Source organism: Lagenorhynchus albirostris, chromosome 5, assembly GCF_949774975.1.
Source record: "Lagenorhynchus albirostris chromosome 5, mLagAlb1.1, whole genome shotgun sequence".
Lineage (NCBI taxonomy): Eukaryota > Metazoa > Chordata > Mammalia > Artiodactyla > Delphinidae > Lagenorhynchus > Lagenorhynchus albirostris.
In genome coordinates, this window is record NC_083099.1 from 65,871,838 (window position 1) to 65,898,014 (window position 26,177).

General features: G+C 44.4%; 1 protein-coding gene across 1 annotated transcript; it reads right to left on the reverse strand.

The window, feature by feature from the left end:
* Positions 1-11,042: 11,042 nt before the first annotated feature.
* On the reverse strand, positions 11,043-23,977 carry LOC132520238 (receptor-transporting protein 1-like). Its single transcript, XM_060149030.1, has 3 exons — positions 23,936-23,977; positions 23,395-23,501; positions 11,043-11,550 (listed from the first exon to the last, which is right to left on the reverse strand). The coding sequence occupies exons 1-3, from the start codon at positions 23,975-23,977 to the stop codon at positions 11,043-11,045; spliced, it is 657 nt and encodes a 218-aa protein (XP_060005013.1).
* Positions 23,978-26,177: the final 2,200 nt, after the last annotated feature.

A 26,177-nucleotide genomic window follows, 5' to 3' on the forward strand; every position in this document is an offset into this window, starting at 1 on the left:
TCAATGATGCTCTGACCCAACTAGTCAGACTGCCCTTCCTCTGAGGACACTGTAGGGTATGATCTGAAGATCCAGGAAGATCTCTCACAGAATTGCAGCAGACTGGTGCTGAAATTCAACTCTTAGAATTAGTCTATGACTATTAGACTATTAGAAAATAGTCTCTTCTCTACATTTTCTTGGAGACGTAGCACATTAAAACTTGAAAGTTATTAACACTTTAGTGTGAATATATATGCTGAATTGTCTTCTTGCTTATAGTCGCCTAAAGGACAGTTTTGACCTAAGTAAAGTTGGGAGATCCCTTGGAGAAGAGGCAGATTTATTGGATGTGCTCCTGGCGCTGGGGGCAGGCTATAGGGAGCACCTTGCCCAAGGGCAAGGGTGCTTAGGTGATGATACCCTAAGGACCTTTCCTTCTAGAGCAACCCTACCACCCTGGAGCATGAGAATGAGAGCTTGCAATTCTCTAAGGGCTTCTGCTGAGCTGGATTTCAGCTGGAAGAGTGTCAGCTCATGCCCCTGGAGTTGCTGATGGTAGAGAAGCCAGACTTTCCCGCCAAATTGGCTTTCACCAACTTCCACAAAGCCTGGCCTAAAGTGATCGCTTTAGACAATGAAGGGTGAAGGGGTCACTGAATGAAGCCCAGGGGTGAACTTCTTCCATGGGTGGGTGAGTGATGACAGCGCAGGCCTGTCTCCTGCAGTAGTCTCCTCTCTGGTCTCTATCCCATCACTTCCAGCTCAGAAGCTCTCAATGACTCCCCAGTGCCAGCTAGTTCAAATGCAAACACATCAGCCTGGCGGTCATGTTTCCTCAGACCCTAACTGTCCTGTTCAGTCTCGCTCTGTGTCACTCCTAACCTCTCCACCTTCCCATTCCCCACCACCACCTGTTCTTCCCTGTACACACTCTGCAGTTTCCCGCATCCACTCTTATGTACATGCTGCTCCCTCCACCTGGAATACCTTGGACCCATCTCTGACTGTTAACATCATACAGCTTACTTTAAATCAAGAGCTTCTCATTTAGAATTACTATGGTCCCTTCCTGTGCCCAAGGCTGTGTCTTTTGTGCCTCTAGTAGAGACCATTCTAGATCACTTCACATTTCTGTTCCTTGAGAGTCTGTATGTCTCATCTATGAGCCTAGAGTTTCACTGAGAGCAGAAATATTGTTTCTGTCATATTTATATTTTCCTCAGAGACCATAAGAATGTGAAGCATAGAGTAGTTGCTGAAAAATGTTGATTTAGTGGAAGACAAATTCTTCTTCTTATATGTGAGGACTCTGTGGATTCTGTAGGTAGAACGAACCTCAGGTGAACCTCAGGTAACTGAGGACTGTATCACTTGACCCCCAACCCTAGGTAGCAGATACTTTCAGGAACACATACCTGTTGATCCCTTAGTAATCTCTGAGCTTCAGCAAGGGAAAAATCCCTAAACACTGTTCTGTGTAATTGTTCCTATCTGCTAAAAACTAACTGAAGCTGTCATATGAATATGCTAATATAGTCATTGGAAAGACAAGGGACTTCACTGGAAGGCCTAGGGAGAACACATCCACCAACCAATGAGGAACAGGTATGTCCCTGGCACACAATAGAAGAGAGTACCACTGCTGACTCACCTCTGCGTAGTTTCATGTTTGATCATGTGTTAACATCAACCAAACAAGGGAATGGAGGCCTCGGGTTACATAGTTAGTGCAGAGCTGGGCTGATGTCAGATCCCTGTCTGCCACTCCAACATTTTCTCTCTTACCAGAGACAAGCAAGGAGACTTTGCCCCTAATTATCCTCTCATATTCCTTTCTCTTTGTGGGTCCATTGGACTCTCCAGAAGCATCTCACTTGCTGATCTATGGCTTCTGCTCAGAGCTCCCCATGAAATGAAATCGAGCTGTGCTCTGCCCAACTGTGCCACCCAGCGAACGTCTCCCAGTTCTCTTTACCTATTTTCCTCCTAAAAACAAGGTGTTAAGTCTCAGGTCGCGCACGAGCCTTCCCAGTGCAATTGGCAGGGGAAGAGCTGTCTCGATCAATGGGGATTGAGAAATGAGGCCAGAGACTTACGGCCCTGTTCCCGGAATAGTACACAACAGATGGCGAAGTTCCTCTTCGATGTGCTCCTGAGACCCGCCCCCCCCCCCCCGGCTTTGAAACGGCATGATAGGGGCAATATAAACAAAGAAGTGCCCCATGGAGTGAAAATATCCCTTTTACAGCTCCAATTTCCCACACTCAAACTATAAGCTTAACCTAGACTGGTGGATCTTAACTCTAGCTTCACACCAGGATTGCCTGGGAAACATTTTAAAAGCACAGATGCCTGGGACCCAACTGCAAAGATTCTGACTTATAGGTCTATATATTTTAAGAACTGAATTATAGTCTGCTACTAGAACGGGCTCCACCTTTGTAGAAAATGATGGAGTCACAAACCACCGCCCACCACTGTTCTTCTCTCATCTCACTCTGCTCAGTTCCTTCTCCCTTTTACCATTCTCTCCTTTCCCACCTTTGACTTGGGGACCCCCAAGCACAATGGATTTGGCTTGGCCCCGTCAGGGCCAAAGCACCTGCTTCATTGGCTTTCCTGATACAACACCAGGTGTTGAGGGCAGAGGCAGGACTGCGGCCAGAAGTGGACCCAACCAGAGACCAGGACCTTCCAAAGCATCTAGCGCCTCCCCTGGGTTTACACGTTGGAAAATTGAATTCAAGAGAAAGGAAGAGTCTCTCTCAAAACCACATAACTAGTATTAGAGTCAGATCCTCTGATTCTCTTAGTTTTATGTTATTTCTGTGAAGTTTCTTGAATCCCTTCCAACCAAGTGGTTGAAATCATGTTGTAAGATTGGCAGTTCCTGCCCTGTTATCTATGTATCCCCCATCAGCCTGGAGCAAAACCTTATTCCCTGACAAGAGTATTATCCTAGAGAGAAAGCTTTGGGGATTAATGTGTTGGGCCTTCATGCTTTGTGTCTCCATCCTTTTCTGGTTGTGCATTTCCTAATCCCATGAAACAACTGGACCTTCTCCTCAAGGCCACGGCTAAGCGTGGCTGCTTCAGCTTACCCAGAGGAAGCTGTTGTTAAACTGAGCTCGCCTGCCCTCTGCTGGCTCAAATGGTAGAAGACAACTTCATCTAAAATTTTAGGGCGGGATTGTATTCATTCCTTCATTTATTTCCTTCACCAACGTCTTTAAATCACCCACTATGCGGAGAGAACTGTGCTTGGTGCTAGGGTTGTAAAGAAGTACTCAGACAGAACCTCTTCCTTCACACATTTGATTATGGAGCACTTTGTGCCAGACACTGTGCTGGAGATTCAGAGATGACCAAAACTCAATCCTTGGTTTTGAAAAAAGTCGTAATCTAGGAAATTATACAGATTACTATCTGAGCCATAGAATCAAACAATTAGCACTAGAAGGAACCTCAGACACTTTATAACCTGTGTTATAAAGGCTTCCCAGGCTTCCCCAATTAGGTCCTGGGCTCCCTGCACACAGGCCACAGGGACTGCAGAGGCAGGGGGACCCAGTGTGTGGCAGGAATTCTATTTCATTGAACAGGTTTCTGCAACAAAGTTTCATAGAAACAAAGAGCTTGAAGGGGAAGCAAAGTTGGAAAAACGCATTTCTAATACAAACCATTCTCACAGTTAACCTGAATACCCTCTAACCTCATGAACCTGTGCTCATAATCAATGTCACATTTATAGCTGGTCTCAGAGTCACTGACCTAATCACCTTTTGGAACCCACATGGCAGTGAAATCTCACTCCCTTTGCAAGGTGCTTCCAAGAAGGTCTCACATGTGAGGGCTCCCTTGCCCCCAGGTCATCGCCAGTGTTGAGAACCTTTGAATGTGACCTTATTTTGCAGATATAATCAGTTCAGGATGTCAAGATGAGGTCATCCTGGATTATCTGCATGGGCCCCAAATCCAAAGACAAGTATACTTATTATTAAAAAATAATTATTTAAAGATCACCTAATATGCATCTAAATCTATATCAGTTATTTACTTATAACTATCTTGTTCTAGTGAATATTCAAGCTAGTTTACAGGAGTAGATTTTTTAAATGCAAATTAGCAACTAGTAATTTGAGGTTCAAGATGGTGAACTCAGCCTGTGCACCCACCTATTTTGCAAACCTTCCAAACTCTGCAGATTCCTCACTGGCATAATCAAATGCAAAGTAGGGAGAGAATAGGGTTTTACTTCAGGCTGATGGGGAGATACATGAAAACAGTCTAAAGAATCAGAGTAAATGCCTCTCTCTCCCCTATGGACAAAGTTACTACAAGAAACAATAAAACAAACAAACAAGCAAAACCTTAGAAACTCTCCAGCTTATATTCTCTACAAGACTTGTGAAGTTATTGCATCAATTTTTTTATATATTACATTAGGCAATGTAAAAGGAAAGAAACATTAAGCTGATAATGGATTTTTTTTCTACCTCAATAAATTCCAGAAGACATTGAAATAATGCCTACCAAGTTTTGAGAGAAAATAAAGATTGTTATGATAAAAAGTAATACTTGGTCAATCTATTTAGGGGGGATAAGAGCAAAAAAAGGCCATTCTCAGATAGGCAGACCAGTCACATACTCTCTCTCTCTCTCTGAAAATATGACTCACAAAAGTAAGAAAGGAAGAGAATAAATCAAAATAAAGAACCCAAAAGTGGAGTTGGCTTGTATAAAGGTGGTGAGGAGAAGTAAACCTATATGATTTAAGAGTTGATTATTCAATTAATATTATGAAACATAACGCATTTGTCTAATATAATTCTTGAAAGAGAATGTATGAGCTATCAAGTATTTTATTAATTTATTTATAAAATACTAGATTATTCTAACAAAACTAGAAATCCAAGTTGACAGGAAAGAGGGTATGTGAAATTCTTCCCCATCTACCAAAAGAATTAATAACTTGTGAAACTTTCTTGAAATAGATATAAGAATGTGAACGAAAATGTATTTTCTAAAGATGCAGAGATAACCAGTATTAGAATAGACATTGGTTGTATAACTTTCTATGGGAAAACGATTTTTAAAAGTCTAACAATACTGCGAAATAAGTTTTTAAAGAACTAAGGAGCATTAAAACAGAAATAATTTTTTATATGTGATGCTCTCCTCCCTAATTTCTAAATAAACTGCAAATATATTTTATTTCATTTTTATCCTAAGATTTAGAAACATCCATTTTAAATTTAAACACACGTGTCACTGAACAAAGTTGGATTTTTTTGACTCATTGCAAAGAGGGAGGATGCCCTTGGGAACCACGAAGCAGCTCAGTAAGAGGGTTTAGAGCAGGTACACTCTAGCACTGGGGCACGTGTCAGGTGAGGGAAGGCTGTAAGTGACTTTGCTCTGGATTGGATGCTGTCAGAAAGTGGAGAATATTTTATGATTGGAAATCTTAATGATTCTTATCTAGAAGGTGGGAAGACAGAGAGGAAGCAAGCTGAAGCCGTGACTGGTAAGGTAGCAGCCCCTCACAGTGGCCGCAATAGGGGGTTGTAAGTCGTTTCTGTGGTTTGGACCTTGTTTGTGTTCTGATCTATATTCAGCTGTGACTACGGAGTGGTCTTATGCTTGCCTTGATCTAGTATCATCCCAGAGTGGTCTGGTCTGAGGTTGCTGCTCAGTGGAGTACCAGTTCAACAGGAGAGCACCATGGCATAGCTGGGAGTGCCAGGCCGGCTCTCAAGGCTGCTTTTCTCTTTCTCATCTTTCATATAAACACTTTGATATATGAACACACATACAGTGGCTTCCCTGGTGGCGCAGTGGTTGAGAGTCCGCCTGCTGATGCAGGGGACGCGGGTTTGTGCCCCGGTCTGGGAAGATCCCACATGCCGCGGAGCGGCTGGGCCCGTGAGCCATGGCCGCTGAGCCTGCGCGTCCGGAGCCTGTGCTCCGCAACGGGAGTGGCCACAACGGTGAGAAGCCCGCGTACCGCAAAAGATCAAAACAAAACGAAAGAACACACACACACATAAGCATACATAACCAAAAGTTTTATATATTTTATTTTATTAGGGACATTTACTCTTGTCTAAAGAACTACAATATGTATATAATGAATGTGGATAAATACATATTTAAATCATAAGAAAATAATTCACTTTTATTATAGAAACAAACAAAAAGGAATAAAAAAGCAAAACGGAAAATCGGCGGTACTCTGTTCTCAACTGAATTCAGCATACATGAACAATTAGGACCAGAAATAAATTGTCTATTTTCACTAATTATTCAATTAGTTAATTGACTTGATTTTCAGCATTAAATAAACAAATCTTTCTGTGTTGTTTGACCACAGTTATTAGTTTGGGGACTTGCAGCCCAAATTCTCCTTACCCACAGCACGCCTGAAGAGCTCATTCATTGCTATAGCTAAAGACGAGAACTGAGACTGTTCTAGCTCCTTGAGTGTGAAAGAAAGATGGATGGAGAATGATCAGAAAGAGGGGGAGACTGAATGCTTCCTTTAATACGTACATAGTGCCTAGTATAAAATATGTAGGCATTCAAGTGTTTGTAGAAGACACAAGGGTAGGATTGCTGTTCAGCACTACCTTGTTTTGTTTTGTTTTTTTGCTTTTAAAGACAAGTTCTAAAAATGATAATAAAAATGTCTCTCACGCTCCCTCCTCACTCCTTACTTTACCTAACTCCAGCCTACCTTGCTTTTCTGCCCTCTTTCGCCGGTGCTGCCAGACTCCTCGTGGGCTCCATCCTGCTCTCTTCTGGTACTTGGTTGCTGACTCTTCCTGAGCATGAAATAAGCTATGTCTCTGGGTCTTCCTTTTTCTTCTCTCAGCCTGGGATGCCCTTGGCTCCCTATCAGCCCCATCCTTGACCCCCTGACCATTTCTACAAAACATACCCCTGCATGACTGGTCTAAGAAACCATCTCTGACCCTTCATCCCCAGGTAAGACAAAGTTGTTCCCTTTCCTAGCATTGACTAGCATACACTGTGAGCCCTCCAAGTCAGGGACTATGTCTAATTATCTCTGGAATCCTAGAACTTAGGACAGACCAGGAATAAAATAGATCAGAGTAGATAGATGTTGACTTTTGGATGAAAATGGAAGGATAACAGCTGTATAACCATAGGATATCCTCCATGCAGGTTTTCCTGAATTGGTAATAGGTTTATATTGACTCACTCCACTGTATTGCTGGACTGGTGCCCAGATATCCTGAGTCTCAGCACAAATTCCTTTCCATGCGTCACTGTCCACTTCATCAGGTACTCTGCTAGCAGCTACCAACCAGCAGTCGGCACAAGCCATATACGCTTACTCAGCGGTATAAAATCAGCACAAAGACACGCACAAGGGTTATAGGGCACCGCCTCCTTGTAATACCTATAGCTCAGATGCAGTTACAGGATATACACAGAAACAAAAGAATAAGAATAGTAAGACAGGGCCTCTCTTGACAGCTCACATAGGCCTCATGAGAGACGAGGAACAAATATTCACTCCACATCACAGCGACAAACGTCCATGCCCACGGGGTTAATCTCACACCAAGTACCGGCAAAAGTTCTCTCCTCAACCTCTTGTCAGCCATCCTGGCAGACAGTTTTTGCACATCTTTCAGACATTTCTGTTTCCAGGTTTCTAGAAGTCCAGTTTCCCCCCACCCCGTCTTCAGATGCTGGCCTGAAGTCCAGCTGTCATCCAGATGTTAGTGGGGGCCTCTGCCCTCTGGCAAAGTGTTTCTTGAGTCCTTCTCAAGAAATGGTATGTATTGTTAGTATCTGGAAATGAGGTGTGCCTGGCTAATGAGACTAAATTTTATCCACCAGCAGGAAAGAGCACAAGCAGGGGAGAAAGCCGATCATATCCGATTATTAGAAAATCACCCCAGGATAGTGGTAGTGTGGAGAGCGTGCTGTAGCAGGGGAGGCTAAAGGCATGACAATAATGAAGGAGGCTGCAGAGGCAAGGGACACAAATGATGAGTTTGGGCAGCAGTAAATGGGAAGGAAAGAAAGAAGATCAACCTCAGAGGTATTTGGGAAGAGCATTCAACAGGGCATGGTGACCGATTCGTGCGGGATAGGGTAGGGTGGTGAGAGAGGTCAGGAGACACCTCCCAGATTTCTGAAGTAAGAGCAGCAAACAGGAGGGCAAAATGATGAGATCAGCTTTGGTCATGCTGAGGGATCTCCCAGCGGACAGGTCAATTGGTCTGTGGGTCTGGAGTTCAGTAGAAATACTTAGAGGAGCTATAAGGACTGGGAGTTCATATGCGGTAGAAACCTAAGTTATGGCAGGTGTAAGTAACAGAGAGCAAACCAGCAAGGGGAGAGAATCTCAGGGAACACCAGCACGTAAGGGATGCTGAGAGAATGAATATCATCACAGTAGAGAGGAAACAGAAGTGGGAGACCGAAGAGGGCGTGCTCCCTCCTTGACCCGGAACCTTCAAGGAGGGAGTGCAAAAGGCAGCAGCGAGACCAGGTGAGATAGAGAAGATTTGGCAATGGGGGGGCGGGGTGACAGTTTTAGGGACATGGAAATGAGACTTCCACGAACTAAGGAGTAAAGAAGAAGTAGAGATAAATATAATCTACTCTTTGAAACTGGGCTTTGAAGGAATTAAAAAAGACCTGGCAATAGTCAAAAGGGAAGTGAAGGCAGTGAGGCGGTCGTTGGAGTTAAATATGAAGAAGACACAGGTATATTTATATACTGAAAGGAAGTGGCTGTTGAAGGAGATGTTCATCTTCCGGAATTTTTCTCAGATTTCATCTCATTTCACCTACTCTATCCCCCCCACCCCCACTCTATTTTCAGTGGCTCTTCATCCCTCAACCCCCAGGCCCACTGCAGAGGCCTCACCTTTGCCGACCCACCTGAGGCCTGACCCTCCCCCTGACACAATCTGAGCAGCCTACCCCTAAGCTTATACCCCACCATTTCAGTAAGAGGTGCTGCTGCTACTGCTTCATCAAGCTGGGAGCAGTTGGAGACCTCTGGAAACCTCCTGACACCTGGCCTGCTGACATTCCTCTTCCCAGGAGCCACCATATGTCTGCAGTTGAACAACACCCTGTGAGGCACACGCTCTACACAGGCCCAGCTGAGTATCCTCTGTTGCTGGTGGAGGTGAACACAACCCCACACGCCCACTGGTTCACAAACACACCAGCCTGATGCTCTTCCTGCGCCTCTACTGCACCCAGTCGAAGAAAGGCAGATTCTTCCAGATTGCCTAGCTCTCAGTCCCTAGAGGAATCCGGACGAGTCACCAGAAGCTCCCTGCCAAAGCCAGAGAAGAGTAAAGCCAGCCTGCACATAAGCGGACAGGTGGGACACAGTGTCCAAAGCAGTCCGTCTTTGGAAACACATCCAGGCAAACACACCACCAGACAAACGCACCACCTTGAACTTTATCTTCAGTTTTCAGGTCTCACTTGGGGCAGAAACTCTAAAGATGAGCTATAGAAAGGTGTGAATGTCAGAGAACAATTAGGGGTGTGAATGGGACAGTTTCTTTTCCTATTCCAGATAATAATAAGCACAGGGTCATCTGATGTCAGTCCATGAATCAAATCGCCCAAGTCACAGCTATGCCTGAGGGAACAGGCACAGCAAATACGTTCCCCCTCATGGGGCAGTCTCGTGGACTGGGCAAGGGGGAGGGGCTGGGAGACAGGCGCTGTCTCCACTGCTCATGCTTCCACTTGATCATCGCGCCCCCTGAATGGAGACACACACACCCTCTGTCACCTGGAGGATCCATCTGCCTCATCTGCCCTTTCCCTCAACATCCCCAGGATCTAGGGCAGCTATAGAATCTTCTACAAGGTAGTTTCATATAGGAGGGCAATATCACACCTGATACTGCATCATGTGTAAGTAGTGGTACCACAGCTCACACATTTCTGCAGAGCACAGGAATATATTCTCCAGGCCCCAAACCAAGACACACACACACACACACACACACACACACACAGCCATCCTCTTGTGGTGAATGTCTACAGCTCTTTCTTCCCAGGAAATAAATTTAGGCAACACTGGGACTCATAGATTCTAATCAACTGACAGAGCACAGAGGCTACGTATTTATTTGTGTATCTATACCCCGCCCCACCTGTCCCTGCCCCCAGGAGGCTTCAGGCTGTGCCTTTAAACCTGTACCCACCTCTTAGTTTATGAGACAAAATACATTGAAGTGGGAATTTCAAGTTCTAGACCAGTGCTATTCAATAGAAATTTCTGTGAATACGTTCTATATCTGCACAGTACAATATGGTTACCAGTAGCCACTACTAGATATATGGCTTGATATATGATACCTGATATATGGCTGGTACCATTGAGGAACAGAATTTTTCATTTTATTTTAATTAATTTAAATTTAGCCACACATGGCTAATGGCTAACATATTGGACAGTGCAGCTCTAAATAATTCCAGACAAACAGATTCTAACACCAGAGTAAAAAAATGAAGGTTTTCAGAATGGTGGGAGCTGGCTATCAAGGAGAGGGATGGGTCAAGACGCACTGAGTATTGATTGAAGCTGCTTTGGGTGGGCCACTGCCCGTCCCAAGAGGAACCATGGTAGGATGCTCAGAAGCAGCTGAAGATGAGCTTGAGAATCAGGCAGGGACAAGACGGGTCCTAATGGGGTCCTAATGGGGTATGGGATACGGAAATGAAGCAAAAGGAGGTGTAGAGATGGAGGTGGAGGAGGTGCAGGGAAGAGATACCTCCCTGTGAGATAACGACTAACACCAGGCCTGGAGAGTTCTAAATCCACCTTAGTCCCTTCTCCCCGTGCCCCCATCGCTGTAAATTTTAGTGGAAGGATCATTAAATATCTCCTAGAGCAACTCACATTCTGCAGAGTAATAAACTGAGGTCCAAAGAGGTGACTGGGCTGTCCAGCGTTATATATTGAATCTGTAGCAGAATCAGGACCACAACCGCATCGCCACTCACACCCCCACGCACCCTCCTCCCACCCTCAACCAGCTCCACTACAGGAAGGTCGAGCTTCGAAAGGAGAACTGCAGGTAGACAATGAGCAGGTACAGTGAGGCCCAGAAGAGGCCCCAGCGAAGGGAGGAGAAGTTGTAGCCCGATGCCTCCTGGGCCCATGGCTTGGAGGCACCGGAGAAGGTCACGTCCTCCTCCAGCAGCTTCTCGCTGGGCTTCCAATGCATGATGCCCTCCTGGCAGGCCTCGCAGAGCTCTCCGCGGTGCCGCCGGTTGTCTTGGCGGCTGGCCACGTGGATGCGGTACTGGCCGCCGCTCTCCCCGTAGCGCTGCTCGCGCAGGCTGGTGATGAGGTTGTCCACCAGGCTCTCGATGTTCTCCTCCAGCATGCTCGACTCGTCCAGCCGCGCCGTGCCGCACTTGTAGCACAGCTGCTTGAAGACGCGCATGCGCACCGAGCCCGCCCGCTGCGCGCGGTCCAGGTACATGTGGAAGAGGATGACCACGTGGGGCGACTGCCAGGTATGCCAGCACCAGGAGCAGTGGAACCTGTGGGGGAGGGAGGCAGGGATGGAGAAGGTGGGCCTCCCTCCCAGCCACAGCCGGCCTGGAGGAGCCTGGAAAGGAGGAGCCCTGTGTGCCTATACCTGGAAGTTGAGGCGGAGTGTTTACCGCCCCGGGGGTACATTAGTGCCTGAGCCAGCGTCTCAGCCTCCTCCTGGTGAGCTGCCCTCCGCCTGGAGCAGCATCCTCAGGAGCCAGATGCTGGAGCCATCTGGCTTCCAGCAGTGCTCTCCGCCTGCCTCCTGCGGGCCCTCCCGTGGCCTTGGTCCCCCCAAGCCTAATGCACTCAGGACATGGGTCTGGACGCTGCGGAGTCACTCCCCCCAATCTGGGCCTTATTTCTCATCTGTGAAATGCAGGATAATTGTGTCCAATAAGCATCCTTCTGCTCAGACCTCCCATGACTCTGATAAGGGGGATGACCACACGTCTCACTCATGCATCCTGTCTGTTCTGGGATGAAGAGATGCCTCTAGCTGTCCCAAGCACAGATCACCAAGAATCCACCGGATGGCCAGGTGGGTGGGTGGCGCTCCAGCAGGGCAAGGACTACAGAGTTTGGTCCCTGCACCTTCACAAAGAACACTCTCCTGTCCCTTGACAAATCATCCCTAGATCCCACTGCAGGCCCACAGAAGAGACTGGAAAGGTGTATCCTGGTCTGCATCCCCCTCCACACACATACACACATGTACGCTTATGTACACACAGGCCACTTTGTCTACCCTGGGCCCCTTCGAGTTCCAGCCTCAGGAAACATGGAGGGAAGTGGCCTGGGACGCGTACGGCCTAGGCTGCATCTCAGCCCCCACCCAGTGCTGGCACCCCTTCAGTGGCAGAGAACTCATGACGTCCAGTGGCAGTTCCTTCCGTCCCTGAGATAAAGCTCTTCCAGGCCCCTGTTACCAAGGCTTTACAGGCAGTCCAGAGTCCACTGGGTTGAGTCTGCCCTCACTGCTAACCCTCTATGGGATCCCTGTTGACGGCCCTGAAGGACCGCTGATGAGGAACTCAGTTCAGTCCAACAGACACCACCCAGCACCTACTGTATGCCAAGCACCACGCAGCGCAGCGGGGTGGAGATGAAGCCAAGCCTGGCCCTGAGCCCTGGGGCCCACAGACAACGTAAGCGCAGCACAGTACCCAGTGCAGCCCAAGGCAGGATTGGCAGGCCAGAGCATCCTGATTGGTCCTGAGCCAGAAGGGGAGTGTCCCCCTCCATCCTGCCTCCCTGTGCTAGGCCAGAGCTGCAGGGCACCAGGGATACAATGCTTACAGGTAGGGTGAGCCTCTGCACAGAATATGCACAAGGGTGACGCCTCTCCAGCCCTGCCTGAGGCCAGCTGGGAGCCACAGATCACCAGCCAGGAATAGGACCAGCTGATCCCTGAGGCAAGAGGAGCCACGAGCCTACGGAGCTCAGCCCCAAACCCCTGGACCCCTGCACCTGAGTTTCCAACCCTTTGCACCCCTCCCACCAGCCAGCCCAGAGCTTCACATCTTCAGTGCCCTCCTTCTGTACCTCTTTAAATCAAGCCAATCCAGAGATGTTTCCCCTCCCTCAAGCCACACCTCAGATCTTAAATCTCAAAGCATCAGACCTAGTAGGAGGGGACCTTAGGATATCTAGTCAAACTTTTATTTCAGTGAGAGAAAGAGAGCCGTCTGCACACACAGCTAGTCAGAGACAGAGCCGAGACCCAGCCTGTAACAGGTGCCCAAAAGATGTCTCTTGAATGGATTTGAATTGAAATGAACCAACCAACCTCTGCCTCTCTGACTTTTGTCCCAAAGGCAAGTTCACTCTAATATTTGCAGCTCTTGGGGCAGGAGTACAGGTGTAAGCTCCTCACCCACGGCCTGCCTCCTTCTGTTCCCACCGCCAGCACAAGGAGCTTAGCATGCAAGCATGTGTGAACAGCCCAGTCTGTGTGTCCACACCCCCAGGACACAGCGCCCTGTTGCCCTCCCCAGGGGCCTAGGGCTACTGTCTGTCCTTGATTCAATGGACCCAGGGAAGAGGCCCATACAGTGTGTGTCCTTTTTTTTTTTTGCGGTACGCGGGCCTCTCACTGTTGTGGCCTCTCCCATTGCGGAGCACAGGCTCTGTACGCGCAAGCTCAGCGGCCACGGCTCACGGGCCCAGCCGCTCCGCGGCATGTGGGATCTTCCCAGACCGGGGCACAAACCCGCGTCCCCTGCATCAGCAGGCGGACTCTCAACCACTGCGCCACCAGGGAAGCCCCTATTTTTAAAAATCTGATTTCCTCATTGTACTCCTCATCTCTTACCTGAAACCTCCTGACACTGAACTAAGACAGCTCAGGCCCACAAATGGGAAATTAGTCGGCCAAGGAAATTACTGGCCTCAGGACCGGGCTGCTTACTCCTTGATCACTCCCTCTCAGCAGTCAGCTTCCAGCCAGGAGAGATGGGGGTTCCTGTGAGTTCCTGGGAACCGAACCAACTGAGGAGCTTATGGCCCAGTCAGGAGTGAATCTCTGGGAGACATTGTGTCATTGTTCCCAGAACAAATGACAATGAAAAAAACCCAAAAAGATAGAGGGTGGAATTGTCAGGGTTTACCTGCTTGCTTTTACTCAAATGATGCCACCCCCTTAGGCCTAGAATCAGACTTAATTTGAGTGGGAGCCGTCTCAGCAGAGACCAGTATGTCATCTTTCTGTACCACCGCCCTGTTTTCTCTCAAGAAGAAACGCTTGCTATACAATCAGTGAGCACAATTACAGCCTCACTTTTCTACACATGGGTTGCTCCAGGAATCCCAGTGTAAGAGCTCACTAACGTATACATGTGTGTAGCTGTGGCCACGTCACACACTGGCAGTTTCACTATGCATTGCTGCCATATTTTTTAATCCAGATAATACTTCAAAACATAAAGGAATTTGTATTCCTTTATAAAATTAAACACTATGTGCCTGTATTCTGCAAACAAAATTGGCAAAGGGGTGGGGGATGAAAGAACCATTCCCCCTCTCTAATTTGGAAAGTGGGTCAATAAATACCTTTGTAAAATAATCATTATTTATATGTTACTTCTTAGAATAATAAGGAATGTCAATGGGGAACCTAAAAATAAAAGTAATGAAGAGTGAGGGAGGTGAACAGATATCCCTGGGGGCTTTTGAAAACTCTATGTACCCTGACCCCAGAGATTTCAATACATGGTCTTGAGGGGGATATACCCCCTCCACCCATTCTGGTTCTGGAAAGACACCCTCATTGACAGCCATTGTTACTGATGGGAATATGTTGTCCCACAGGCATCTTGGTGCCAAAAAAGAGAAAGAAAAATGAAGGTTGGGTAAAACTGAGATAGTGGTTCAGGATATTTCTTTACTTAGAAACAAATCCAGGGGAAATGCAAGCTGAGTCCTGTCTTCTCTTTCTCCACAATTCAAGGAACAAAGGAAGGTGCTACAGGGCAAAGCAAAGGTCCCAGGGGGAATCTTCCCAGTAGCGGTTAGGATGGCCTCTCATCCCCAAGATGCAGTGCTCAGGCAGCATGGTCCAAGCTCCACTCTGGGCGAGAGGTGACCTCTGAGTGTCGGGGCATTCACATGGTCAGACCAGCCCACAGCTCTCAAACAGTGTGTGTAGCGAAACACCCTCTGGGGAAGATTTCACGCCTCTCTGTTATCAGTTGGCAGCAGACAGGACAAGAGCAGGCAGGCAAGATTCTATTCCTGCTGGTTTTCAAAAGTCCAAATTCTATGGGCCATGCTTCCTAGGCAGCCCAAAGTCTGTATTAAGGGTGGCCATACCTACTGTCACTTTTTTTCAGGGCCTTTTACTGTTAGGCAGAGATTCGGTGAAGAATTGTCACACTATCTGTGGGAAGAACATAAATAAAAAGAGGGAGGTGGGAGCAGGGGGCGCTCTACACAAGGAAAAAAAAAAGAGGATGGGGTTTGAATAAGTGAGTTAGTGGTTTAGGAAGGAAGACTATAGAATTCTCTGCTGAAAAGAGACAGTCGGACTCAGAAGATCTGGAGATACTTTCAGCAGGTGCAGCCAGTGCTGACTTCTGTCCAATAAGTAGAGGGCCTCCGTCAGAGTCCCCTAACTATACTGAGAACCTGTCAGTTTCTGATGAGCTGAGGCTCAACACACACAAAGAACCATGACTCTGCCCTGGGACAGTCATGGCAGAGCAAAAAGGAAGCATGGGAAAGCTTATGCTGGCTCTTAAAGCTCCCATTCTGAAATGACACTTTTCACTTCTCCTCACATTCCATTGGCCAAATCAAGTCATGTAGCCAAGGCTGCAATTGGGCAGGGAAATATATTTTGCCAAAGGAGGGAGGGGGGCACCTTAGGGAGTGGTACCGAGCACTTTGGACTCAGTAAAATAAAAATAAAATTCATCACAGCATCCACCTGAATGATGGGCACCCTCCTGGAACAATGGAGCTAAACAGGTTTTATGGTGCAGTGTAGTCAGAAATCCTGAATTCTAATCTCTAACTTCTCTTAGACCTTCTCTGTGACCTCAGTGAAAGGGACACCTGTAGAGGATGGAGACCACATGTCCTGAGTTCTCCAGAAGGATCTTCATTTCAAGGCCACTGCGATGTTTCCCAGGAGAATACGTACTTAGCAGACCATGGGGAACTGCGGTCAGTATAAGTTGTTGAACCGTACTCCAGAACCTTGAGAATCCAGCCCCAAAGTCCTAGAAAAATGGCTTTACTAAATTCCCTTGCATAGTTGGACAGAAAGACATATTTGTTAAAATGGTAATTAACAAAATAAAAGCATGCACTTCAGCACCACAGATTCTAACCACCACCAAGACTGTTCCAGAGGCAATCATACCTGAGGTTGGCAGCAAGGATGCTACTCTGTCTAGTTCCAGTTCTTGGAGGACAGGATTATAAAAATCAACCTTTCTGCTGACCACAACTAAAAAATGCTGCTTAAAATATTGTTTATAAAAGCATTAATTATATAACAAGATCCTTTTGCACCATTAGGGCAAAATGTACATGAGGCAGGAAGCCAGAAAGACGAGCAGAGCGCTAAAGCTGCTTTTACTCTGAAGGCACTTGTCAAATCAGATGAAATAGAGCCGCTGTATTATCCCTTCAGAGGACCCAGGACAACAGGAGACACAGTCTAGGGTCCACCTAAGGCAGGGAGCATAATAAGAGACCCTCTGCCCAGAGGGCTGGAACCAGGAAGGGCAACACCTCCAGTGTAGCAATGAATGGGAAACATCAACCCCAGCCACTCCCAGAAGACTGCAAGGATAATTGCCTTGACCATGAGGAGGAAAACGTATTGTTTAGCTTCAGAATTGGATAAACACTTATAATGATATGGGGATAATTACTAAATGAATAGGAACAGAATATATCTAAACTTTCATCCTAATAGAGAGAAAATAATATAATTATTAGAAAACATATAATCCAAAAGAAAACAAGAAAGAAGAGAGGGAGAATCAAAATACAGTGAGACATGAATTCCCTGGCAGTCCCAGTGGTTAGGACTCTGCACTTCCACTGCAGGGGACACAGGTTCAACCCCTGGTTGGGGAACTAACATCCCACGTGCCGCACAGCACGGCCCAAAAAAATGTAGAAGAAGAAAAAGAAGAAGGATCTTTAAACAAAATACAGCGAGGCATAGATAACAAAAAATCAGATAATGGCAAATAGATTAGCAAATACATTAAGTATAAATAAACTGAATGTCCAGTTATAAGGCAAAGATTGTCTGACTGAATTAAAAAACAACATCCAATGACAATCCCAACAGAATATTGTTAGACACCCACCTGACAGGCAAAAATGAAAATGCATGATCAAGCTAAGGACTGGTGATGTTAACAAGTAACATGAACTGCAATGTGCAGTTGGTGGAAATTTACATAACCCTTTTGGGGAATTTGTCACTGCCTTGCAAGGCTGAACATTCAAGAACCCTATGATCTAGCCATTATACTCCTGGGTGCATATCCTAGAGAAACTCTTTCACATTTTCACTAGATTACACCTATGATAATGTTCATACATCATGTTTGGAAGGATGCAAATCACATTCCAATGCATTTCATTCCACTTCTCTCTACCCTATTCCATTCCTCTACATTCAATTCTATTCCTCCCCAGTCTGTTTTATTCTTTTCCATTTCCCTTTACAAATGTCCATCAACCAAAGGATGGACACACACACACTGGAACACTACAGAGCAATAAAAATAAGTTAGTTCTACTCACATCAACATGATAAAGTTTCATCTTACTCCTTTTTCTCCACTTCTGTCATGTTGATGTGAGTACAAGTAATTAATCTGTGATTTAATGAATTGATATATTAAATGTGTATATGTTAAAATATTTAAATATATGAATAAAAGTATATATAGTGATTAAAGTAACTATAAGTTTTCTCCGTGGGAAGGGAGAGGGGTGCTTGTGTTAGGGGATTATTACATATTGTGAATGAAAGAGTTTTCAGGGGGCTGGCAAAGTCTTTCTGACCTAGGTGTTTGTTATGTAAGTTTTCAGTGTATAATTATTCTTTAAATTTTATGCGTATGTCTTACGTACTCTTCTGTATATAGGATATATTTCACAATTTACAACAAAGTGGATACCACCCCCTTTCTGGGAGAGATCTCCTTTCCCGTTGCTCAGATGGCCCCAAAGTACCAGCATCTAGCAATGGCCCTTCTGAATATTTTCATTAAGGTGGTCATAGATTTTAAAACTGAAAGAGGACTAGAAAAACCATCATCCCCCTACTCTGAGAAAAGCTTGGGCAGATGAGCAAAGGAAATTCAAATAAGGAAATAATGAGACAGTGCCTGGCAAATAGCAAGCTCTTAGTGAATATTCCAGGTTCTTCTTCCACAGCACCTGCCATACTATCATTGCATTTCCTCCACAAGTCCAATTATTCTTTGTTTTCTCCAATGACTAACAAAACCTTACATAGTAGGTGCTCAGTAAAATGTGTTTAATGAGTGAATAGTGGTGAGACTGTATATAACCTTTACAATTTAGATTGAACGTAAATTTTACTAACACAGGAACCATAAAAATATGCCCCTACAGATCCCATAGCATATGGAATTGCATATTATAGAAGTACAATAGGTGTTGTGAATTCCATTCACTTCACAGCAACAAAGATTCTTTTAACATCCATGACGTGCTAGGATGGAAACGAAGTGCCACGGGGGACACATAATTACGTGATCTGCCCACATGGGCAGGAAACAGCCCTCAAATGGTGGGATTGAAGGGGCGCTCTAACACCTGTAGCTTCTTGGAATTAGGTTTACGATGCACAGGTCTGGAAGATTATTCTTCCAGGCACTGTAAGCTTAACACAATGCCAGTTATCAGAAAGGGGGAAAGCCCTGAACCTACCGAAAACGACCCTCAAAGAGGATATCTAATTTTTAAATAGAATTTTTATTTCACTCAGACATATCAGACTCGTCAGCCACTATGTATATAATGGACATAAAATTTCTAGTATTATTATTAAGAATTTTTCTGATGCAGCACTCAGAACTCTTGGCTTTAAATTGGGGCAAACTGCCATTGACCTCAGTGTTATAGGCCAAAGAGAATGCAAGACAGGTGTTCTTTTTTTTAAAGATCTTTACTTCAAATAAATTTTTTTTAATTAATTAATTTATTTATTTTTGGCTGTGTTGGGTCTTCGTTGCTGCGCGCGGGCTTTCTCTAGTTGCGGTGAGCGGGGCCTACTCTTCGTTGTGGTGCGTGGGCTTCTTATTGCGGTGGTTTCTCTTGCTGCGGAGCACGGGCTCTAGGCTCCCAGGCTTCAGTTGTTGTGGCTCGCAGGCTCTAGAGCACAAGCTGAGTAGTTGTGGCGCACGGGCTTAGTTGCTCCGAGGCATGTGGGATCTTCCCAGACTAGGGATCGAACCCGGGTTCTCTGCATTGGCAGGCGGATCCTTAACCACTGCGCTATCAGGGAAGTCCAAGACGTGGTTCTTAAAACACCGTTTTTTACATGTATCCAACTCAGCCTCAAGTTCACTAAATTCTTTCTCATCTTTTCTTAATATTAAAGTCTTTACATTTGTCTTTCCTCCTTTGCAACACTACAAGTTTTTCCTCTGAGCACACAGTATATTTGGATAAATATGTGCACCACACATATTTAAAAGAGACTTCCAGAAGGGGTGATGCAAGCCCTTGAAGAATGAGCAACTGACAGCTAAACAAAGAAGGGGGATAAATGTATTCAAAGTAGAGGAAACCATTGGCAAAGACTTCAAGGATGAAATAATCTAGAATCGTTCTTGAAACTCCAACGAGAGATATGTGGGACCTGGATTATAAAGGATTTTTCAATGTCATGCAAAGCATTAAGACTTTGTCTTAAAGGGAACGTGGAATCACAGGAATCATTTTAAGCCTGAACTACCTGATCTTATTTGCACACCAATAGTGGGCCAGTAAAGGGCATTGATCTCTCCCCCTTTCCCCAGGAATGGCTGGTGCTTCGAAGTGCTGCTCCCATGACACTGTAGCCCTGGGCTCTGATCTGTCTAACTTCTTGCAAATCCACACCCCTCTGCAGGAGGGATGGGGAGAACTTTCACTCTGTCATACAAAAAAAACTCTAGAGAGTTTTGCCCTGCCAGTTCAGACCTGCTGGATTCAGTGTCATGAGAAAATAGAGAAATAAATAGTTTACAATGTTTATGCTGGAAAGCAATTAATACTCAGAATTTGAACATTAAACGTTTTAATCAGTTTATATTGTCAATAAAGTTTCTATGGATTGTTTTCCAACAATGGAGATCCAGGTGAATAAGAAATAGATACACTGATGCTTATAAGTTTGCATTAGTACATTAGTATTTGTCAAATGAACACAGACACCCCCAAGACATACATAGCCAGCAAGTTGCCTAATATCTCCTACCTAGTTTTTTTTTTTTTGAGACAATCTTTGTTTTATTTTATTTTTTATAGTTTTTTTATTTTATTTTTAATATTTTAATTTTATTGTAAATTTAATAATTTACAATGTGTTAATTTCAGGTGTATAGCAAAGTGAATCTGTTATACATATACACATATATATATCTCCACTCTTTTTAAGATTCTTTTCCCGTATAGGCCATTACAGAGCACTGAGTAGAATTCCCTGTGCTATACAATAGGTCCTTATTAGTTATCCATTTTGTATATAGTGGTGTGTATGTGTCAATCCCAATCTTCCAATTTATCCCTTCCCCTGCCCTTACCCCCTGGTAACCTTAAGTTTATCTTCTACATCTGTAACTCTATTTCTGTTTTGTAGATAAGTTCATTTGTAGACATATTTTAGATTCCACATATAAGCGATATCATATGACATTTGTCTTTCTCTGACTTATTTCACTTAGTATGACAATCTCTAGGACCATCCATATTGCTGCAAATGGCATCATTTTATTCTTCTTTATGGATGAATAATATGCCATTGTATATAGGTACCACATCTTCTTTATCCATTTCTCTGCCAATGGACATCTAGGCTGCTTCCATGTCCTGGCTATTGTAAATAGTGTTTCAGTGAACATTGGGATGCATGTATCTTTTCAAATTATGGTTTGCTCCAGATATATGCCCAGGAATGGGATTGCTGGATCATATGGCAGCTCTATTTTTAGTTTTTTAAGGAACCTCAGTACCATTCTCCATAGTGGCTGTACCAGTTTACATTCCCACCAACAGTGTAGGAGGGTTCCCTTTTCTCCACACCCTCTCTAGCATTTACTGTTTGTAGATTTTTTGATGATGGCCATTCTGACCAGTGTGAGGTGATACCTTGTTGTAGTTTTGATTTGCATTTCTCTAATAATTAATGATGTTGAGCATCTTTTCATGTGCTTTTTAACCATCTGTATGTCTTCTTTAGAGAAATGTCTAATTAGATCTTCTGTCCATTTTTTGATTGGGTTGTTTGTTTTTTTTGAAATTGAGCTGCATGTGCTGTTTGTATATCTGAGAGATTAATCCCTTGTCAGCTGCTTCATTTACAAATATTTTCTCCCATTCTGAGGGTTGTCTTTTCATTTTGTTTATGGTTTCCTTTGCTGTGCAAAAGCTTTTAAGTCTAATTGGTCCCATTTTTTTTTCTTTTAACATCTTTATTGGAGTGTTAGTTTCTGCTTTATAACAAAGTGAATCAGTTATACATATACATATGTTCCCATATCTCTTCCCTCTTATCCCATTTGTTTATTTTTGTTTTTATTTTCATTTTCTAGGAGGTGGATCGAAAAAGCTCTTGCTGCGATTTATGCCAGAGTGTTCTGCCTATGTTTTCCTCTAAGAGTTTGATAGTGTCCAGGCTTACCTTTAGGTCCTTAACCCATTTTGAGTTTATTTTTGTGTACAGTGTTAGGATCTGTGGTCTCAGGACTTAATGAAGCTCCGGTTCTTCATATCTCATGGTAGAAAGAATTCAGCGAGAGACAAAGTGATAGGTAAGAAGTGGATTTATTTAAAGAGAAACGCACTCCACAGACAGAGTGTGGGCCATCTCAGAAGGCGAGAGGCCTCTCCTACCTAGTTTTTAAAAGATGATATAGGAGGACAGGAAAATCTTAATGTGAATTTATGCCAGTAAGCATGGGACAGGGAGAGTTTGAAAATAACTTATACTGGAGAGTATATTCTGTGATGATAAAGTAGACGCTGAAGGTGCAAAAGACATTACAATTACTTAATTTGCGTTGCTCCCTGCACAATTAAGCAAAGTCCAAGAGGGTGAGGGGACTCTAAGGTCCAGTCCAGAATGGTTTCAACGTCCAAGGGGGCCTGTTGATGGAAACCAGTCAGAGTACAACACCAAACTCATGGGTAGCTGCAGTTTCCACATGGGAATCCAGGTCATTCTTCTGAGAGATTTTATGTGATGCAAGAGACAGCAGAAGCCACAAACCAGTTCTTGAGACATCAGGAACCGGCCAAGGAAACAACAGATTATTTCTTCACCTTAAAATCTAGTTGGGAGGAAAATCCTGATAAATCTCAATTATAATAAAAGTTAATAGTGACAGAGTGCTTACTTTACATCAAGAGGTTTTCCTAGTACTTTACATATGTTAATTTATTTAAGCACACAAGAACCCTATGAGGTCAGTACTATAATTATTATCCCTATTTCACATATGAGGAAACTGAGGCATCGAAAGGCTAAGTAATTTACTGGCAGTCACATAGTTAATAAGTGACCGTTCCAAGATTTGGACCCAAACAGTCTGGCTCACCAACTACGTGCATTTTATCCACTAAGCTTTTCCCTAGGCCCAGTTTTAAAAGTAATAAATTCGGCCTTCCCTGGTGACACAGTGGTTGAGAGTCCGCCTGCCGATGCAGGGGACATGGGTTCGTGCCCCGGTCCGGGAAGATCCCACATGCCGCGGAGCGGCTGGGTCCGTGAGCCATGGCCACTGAGCCTGCGCGTCCGGAGCCTATGCTCCACAGTGGGAGAGGCCACAACAGTGAGAGGCCCGCGTACCACAAGAAAAAAAAAAAAAGAAAGTAATAAACTCATTATAAAATGTTGAGCAATACAACAGTATATTAAAGAATAAACAAAAGTTCAACATTCTCTTCACCTCACCTCTCCCTGCCCTTCATTTTTTTGTCCAGTTATTATTGGTAAAAATTTAGAATTTTTGATAACAGAATGTGTTTGATTAAAAACAGAATCATAACATTTTTAAGTGTTGTACAGCACTGATATGTTTCCAGTTCGGTACATAATGATTCATGAGATACGGGGCCTTGTTCGTGAGCCTGTGTTCAACCCATCTGACGCCAGCATCAGCACCTCAGCTGCAGCATCTCCTTGGGCCTTGCACGTGCTGCTGCACATGCAGTACCTTGTGACGTCATTACAATACTGCCTCTGTGTGAAAAACGACTATCAAAAGAAGGAGGAAACTTTATTAAAATGTGAAAAACTGGTTAATTTGTGATGTGAGGTCATGCTTTGGCAACCCACGATTCTCCCTGACTGTGATTCCAGTAAAAGCCAGAAAGCTTTTGTAAACATTTCTCAGTTTTCAACTTGGGGATTCTTGGAAGTTCAGGTAAAAATAGTCTCTGTGTGCTTTTAGCATAAAGGTCTCTATGGAGAGCCAGAGACCTGCGTACTTATCACAAATTTGTAATAACCTAGGATCAATCACTTTCACTCCTCAGCATTGATTTTCTATTTCCAAATGTCAAAAGTCCTCACCACCCCAGCCCTGTTCGCTGCTGAGATTTTGGTGTCTAGAGGCACCATGAAAAGCAAAGTGGTCTCACCAAGCCTAATACAGATGTCCATCCCCTAACTCTACTGTTTCTACGTACCTTTGTCCCTGTTTCGGTGTGCTTTTGCTTCTGGAGACCCATAGCTTCCTCCAGCTTTGTCTTACAGATTTAAGGGAATCTAGGTATTATCCAGAGTGAGCTATATTTTTTAATCCATGAGTAAACAGTTATTGACTCCTATTAGTGCAGAGTGAGGCTCTGAGGCTATTGGGATGAACAAAACACAGTCCCTGCCCTTCTGGATTCCATCTGGGGCAGCACAGTGTTGCCTTTGTGGCCATGAAACAATCGCACTTTCACTGCCGTGACATTCTATCCGTGAACCTTTAGCTCTCTTGTTAGAATAAACTCCTGCTCTCTCCTTCTTTGACCGGTGAATTGTTTTAAGGGTTTTTTTTTTTTTAATTTACAGACAAATGGAATTTTTCCAGTTCTCTCTTTTTTTTTATTATTATTGATTTTTAGCTTAATTGCATTGTTTTGAGAGAATGTCTATATGATACCAAATCTTTGACACATTCTGAGGCTACTGTTGTCCTTTCTTTTTTTTTTTGCGGTACGCGGGCCTCTCACCGCCGCAGCCCCTCCCGCTGGACGCGCAGGCCCAGCGGCCATGGCTCACGGGCCCAGCCGCTCCGCGGCACGTGGTATCTTCCCGCACCGGGGCACGAACCCGTGTCCCCTGCATCAGCAGGCAGATTCTCAACCACTGCGCCACCAGGGAAGCCCTCCTTTCTTTATTATACCTTTATGTGTTTAGTTTTTAACAATTTGTATTAAATATATTTAGAGAGACAGTATAATATTAAAATTAAAACCTCAGACTCCAGCACCAGATCTGGATTTTAATTCCAGCTCTGCCAATTAATGGTTGCGTAAAATTGGGTGATTATCTGTCTTCATGTTTATAAAGTAGGGATAGTAATAGAGACCACTCCAATTGGTTATTGAGAGGATCAATGAGCTCATACCTGTACAGAGCTAAAAGCAATTCTTGGCATATAGTGAATGCTCAATAAATGTTATTTATTATTATTATTTCACTATATTATATTGCTATTAGTCTATTCCATTTATAGAACATTCTCAAAATGACAAAATTATACAGATGGAGACTGTGTAATTTTGCCAGGGGTTAGGGATGAAGGGAGGAAGAGGATAACTATGAAGGGGTAGCATGAGGGATTTTTGTGGTGATGGAACAGTTGTGTATCTTGGTTGTGGTGGCCATATATCTATACAGGAGATAGAATTGCATAGGGCTATACACACATACACATACACACACACACGCACACACGAGTACATGTAAAACTGGTGAAATCTGAGTAAGATCTGTGGGTTATACCAATTGCATCACCTTCCTGGCTTTGATATTGTGCTATAGTTGAGTAATATGTTACCACTGGGGGAAGCTGGGAGAAGGGTACATGAACTTCTATGTACTACTTTTGTGACTTCCTGTGAATCTACAACTACTTAAAAGCAAAAAGTTTCTTTAAAAAAGATCCTAGAGGGCTTCCCTGGTGGCGCAGTGGTTGAGAGTCCACCTGCTGATGCAGGGGACACAGGTTCGTGCCCCGGTCCGGGAAGATTCCATATGCCGCGGAGCAGCTAGGCCCGTGAGCCATGGCTGCTGAGCCTGCGCGTCCGGAGCCTGTGCTCCGCAAAGGCAGAGGCCACAACGGTGAGGCCCGCGTACGGCAAAAAAAAAAAAAAAAAAAAAGATCCTAGAACATTGTGACTATTCAATAAATGTTATTTAGTATTATTATTTTGTCATAGCTGTTTTTCAAGTTTTTCTGCATTCAAACATGTATTAATTTCAAAACTAAATACACAGCAATAAATGTTATTTTTAAAAGACTGTGCTTCAGCAAAGTTGCAAATTGTTAAATATATAGAAACTCTGAGCCCCTTGTGAACTGTTAAGTAGGTTAGAGTTGAAATGTTTGTTAGCCCCTCTTGAACTGTGAAAATATTAGGAGGCACGAGGAGGGAAGCCCCAGAGCTTGGTGAATGTTGGTCTACTGGCTGCAGGAAACACTGAGAACAACAGATGAGAAAGGGCCGGCCTACAGCAATTAGAACTCCGTGGTCTGGATGCCTGAATTCTATTCCCAGGACACCCCCAGTGAGAGCAATCACCCATCTCTGTCTCCCAGCTACATAGGCTGGAAAAGCCAGAGTCATGTTTTCCAGAAGGGGCCTGGGAGACTGACTGAAAAGACAGTCTTTTCATTTAGAGCCAGAAATTGTGGGCCAGGGAGAAGCTTCCTGA

What these genes read in the sequence shown, in the direction of transcription:
- LOC132520238 (XM_060149030.1), bottom strand. Translation starts at nt 23,977, where the DNA reads ATGGGTCTCCAGAAGCAAAAGCACACCGAAACAGGGACAAAG. An exon ending in ACACCGAAACAGGGACAAAG is followed by an intron (nt 23,502 to 23,935) that starts GTACGTAGAAAC and finishes TTCTTTTGATAG; the next exon opens with TCGTTTTTCACACAGAGGCA. An exon ending in GCTGAGGTGCTGATGCTGGC is followed by an intron (nt 11,551 to 23,394) that starts GTCAGATGGGTT and finishes CCTCCCCCACAG; the next exon opens with GTTCCACTGCTCCTGGTGCT.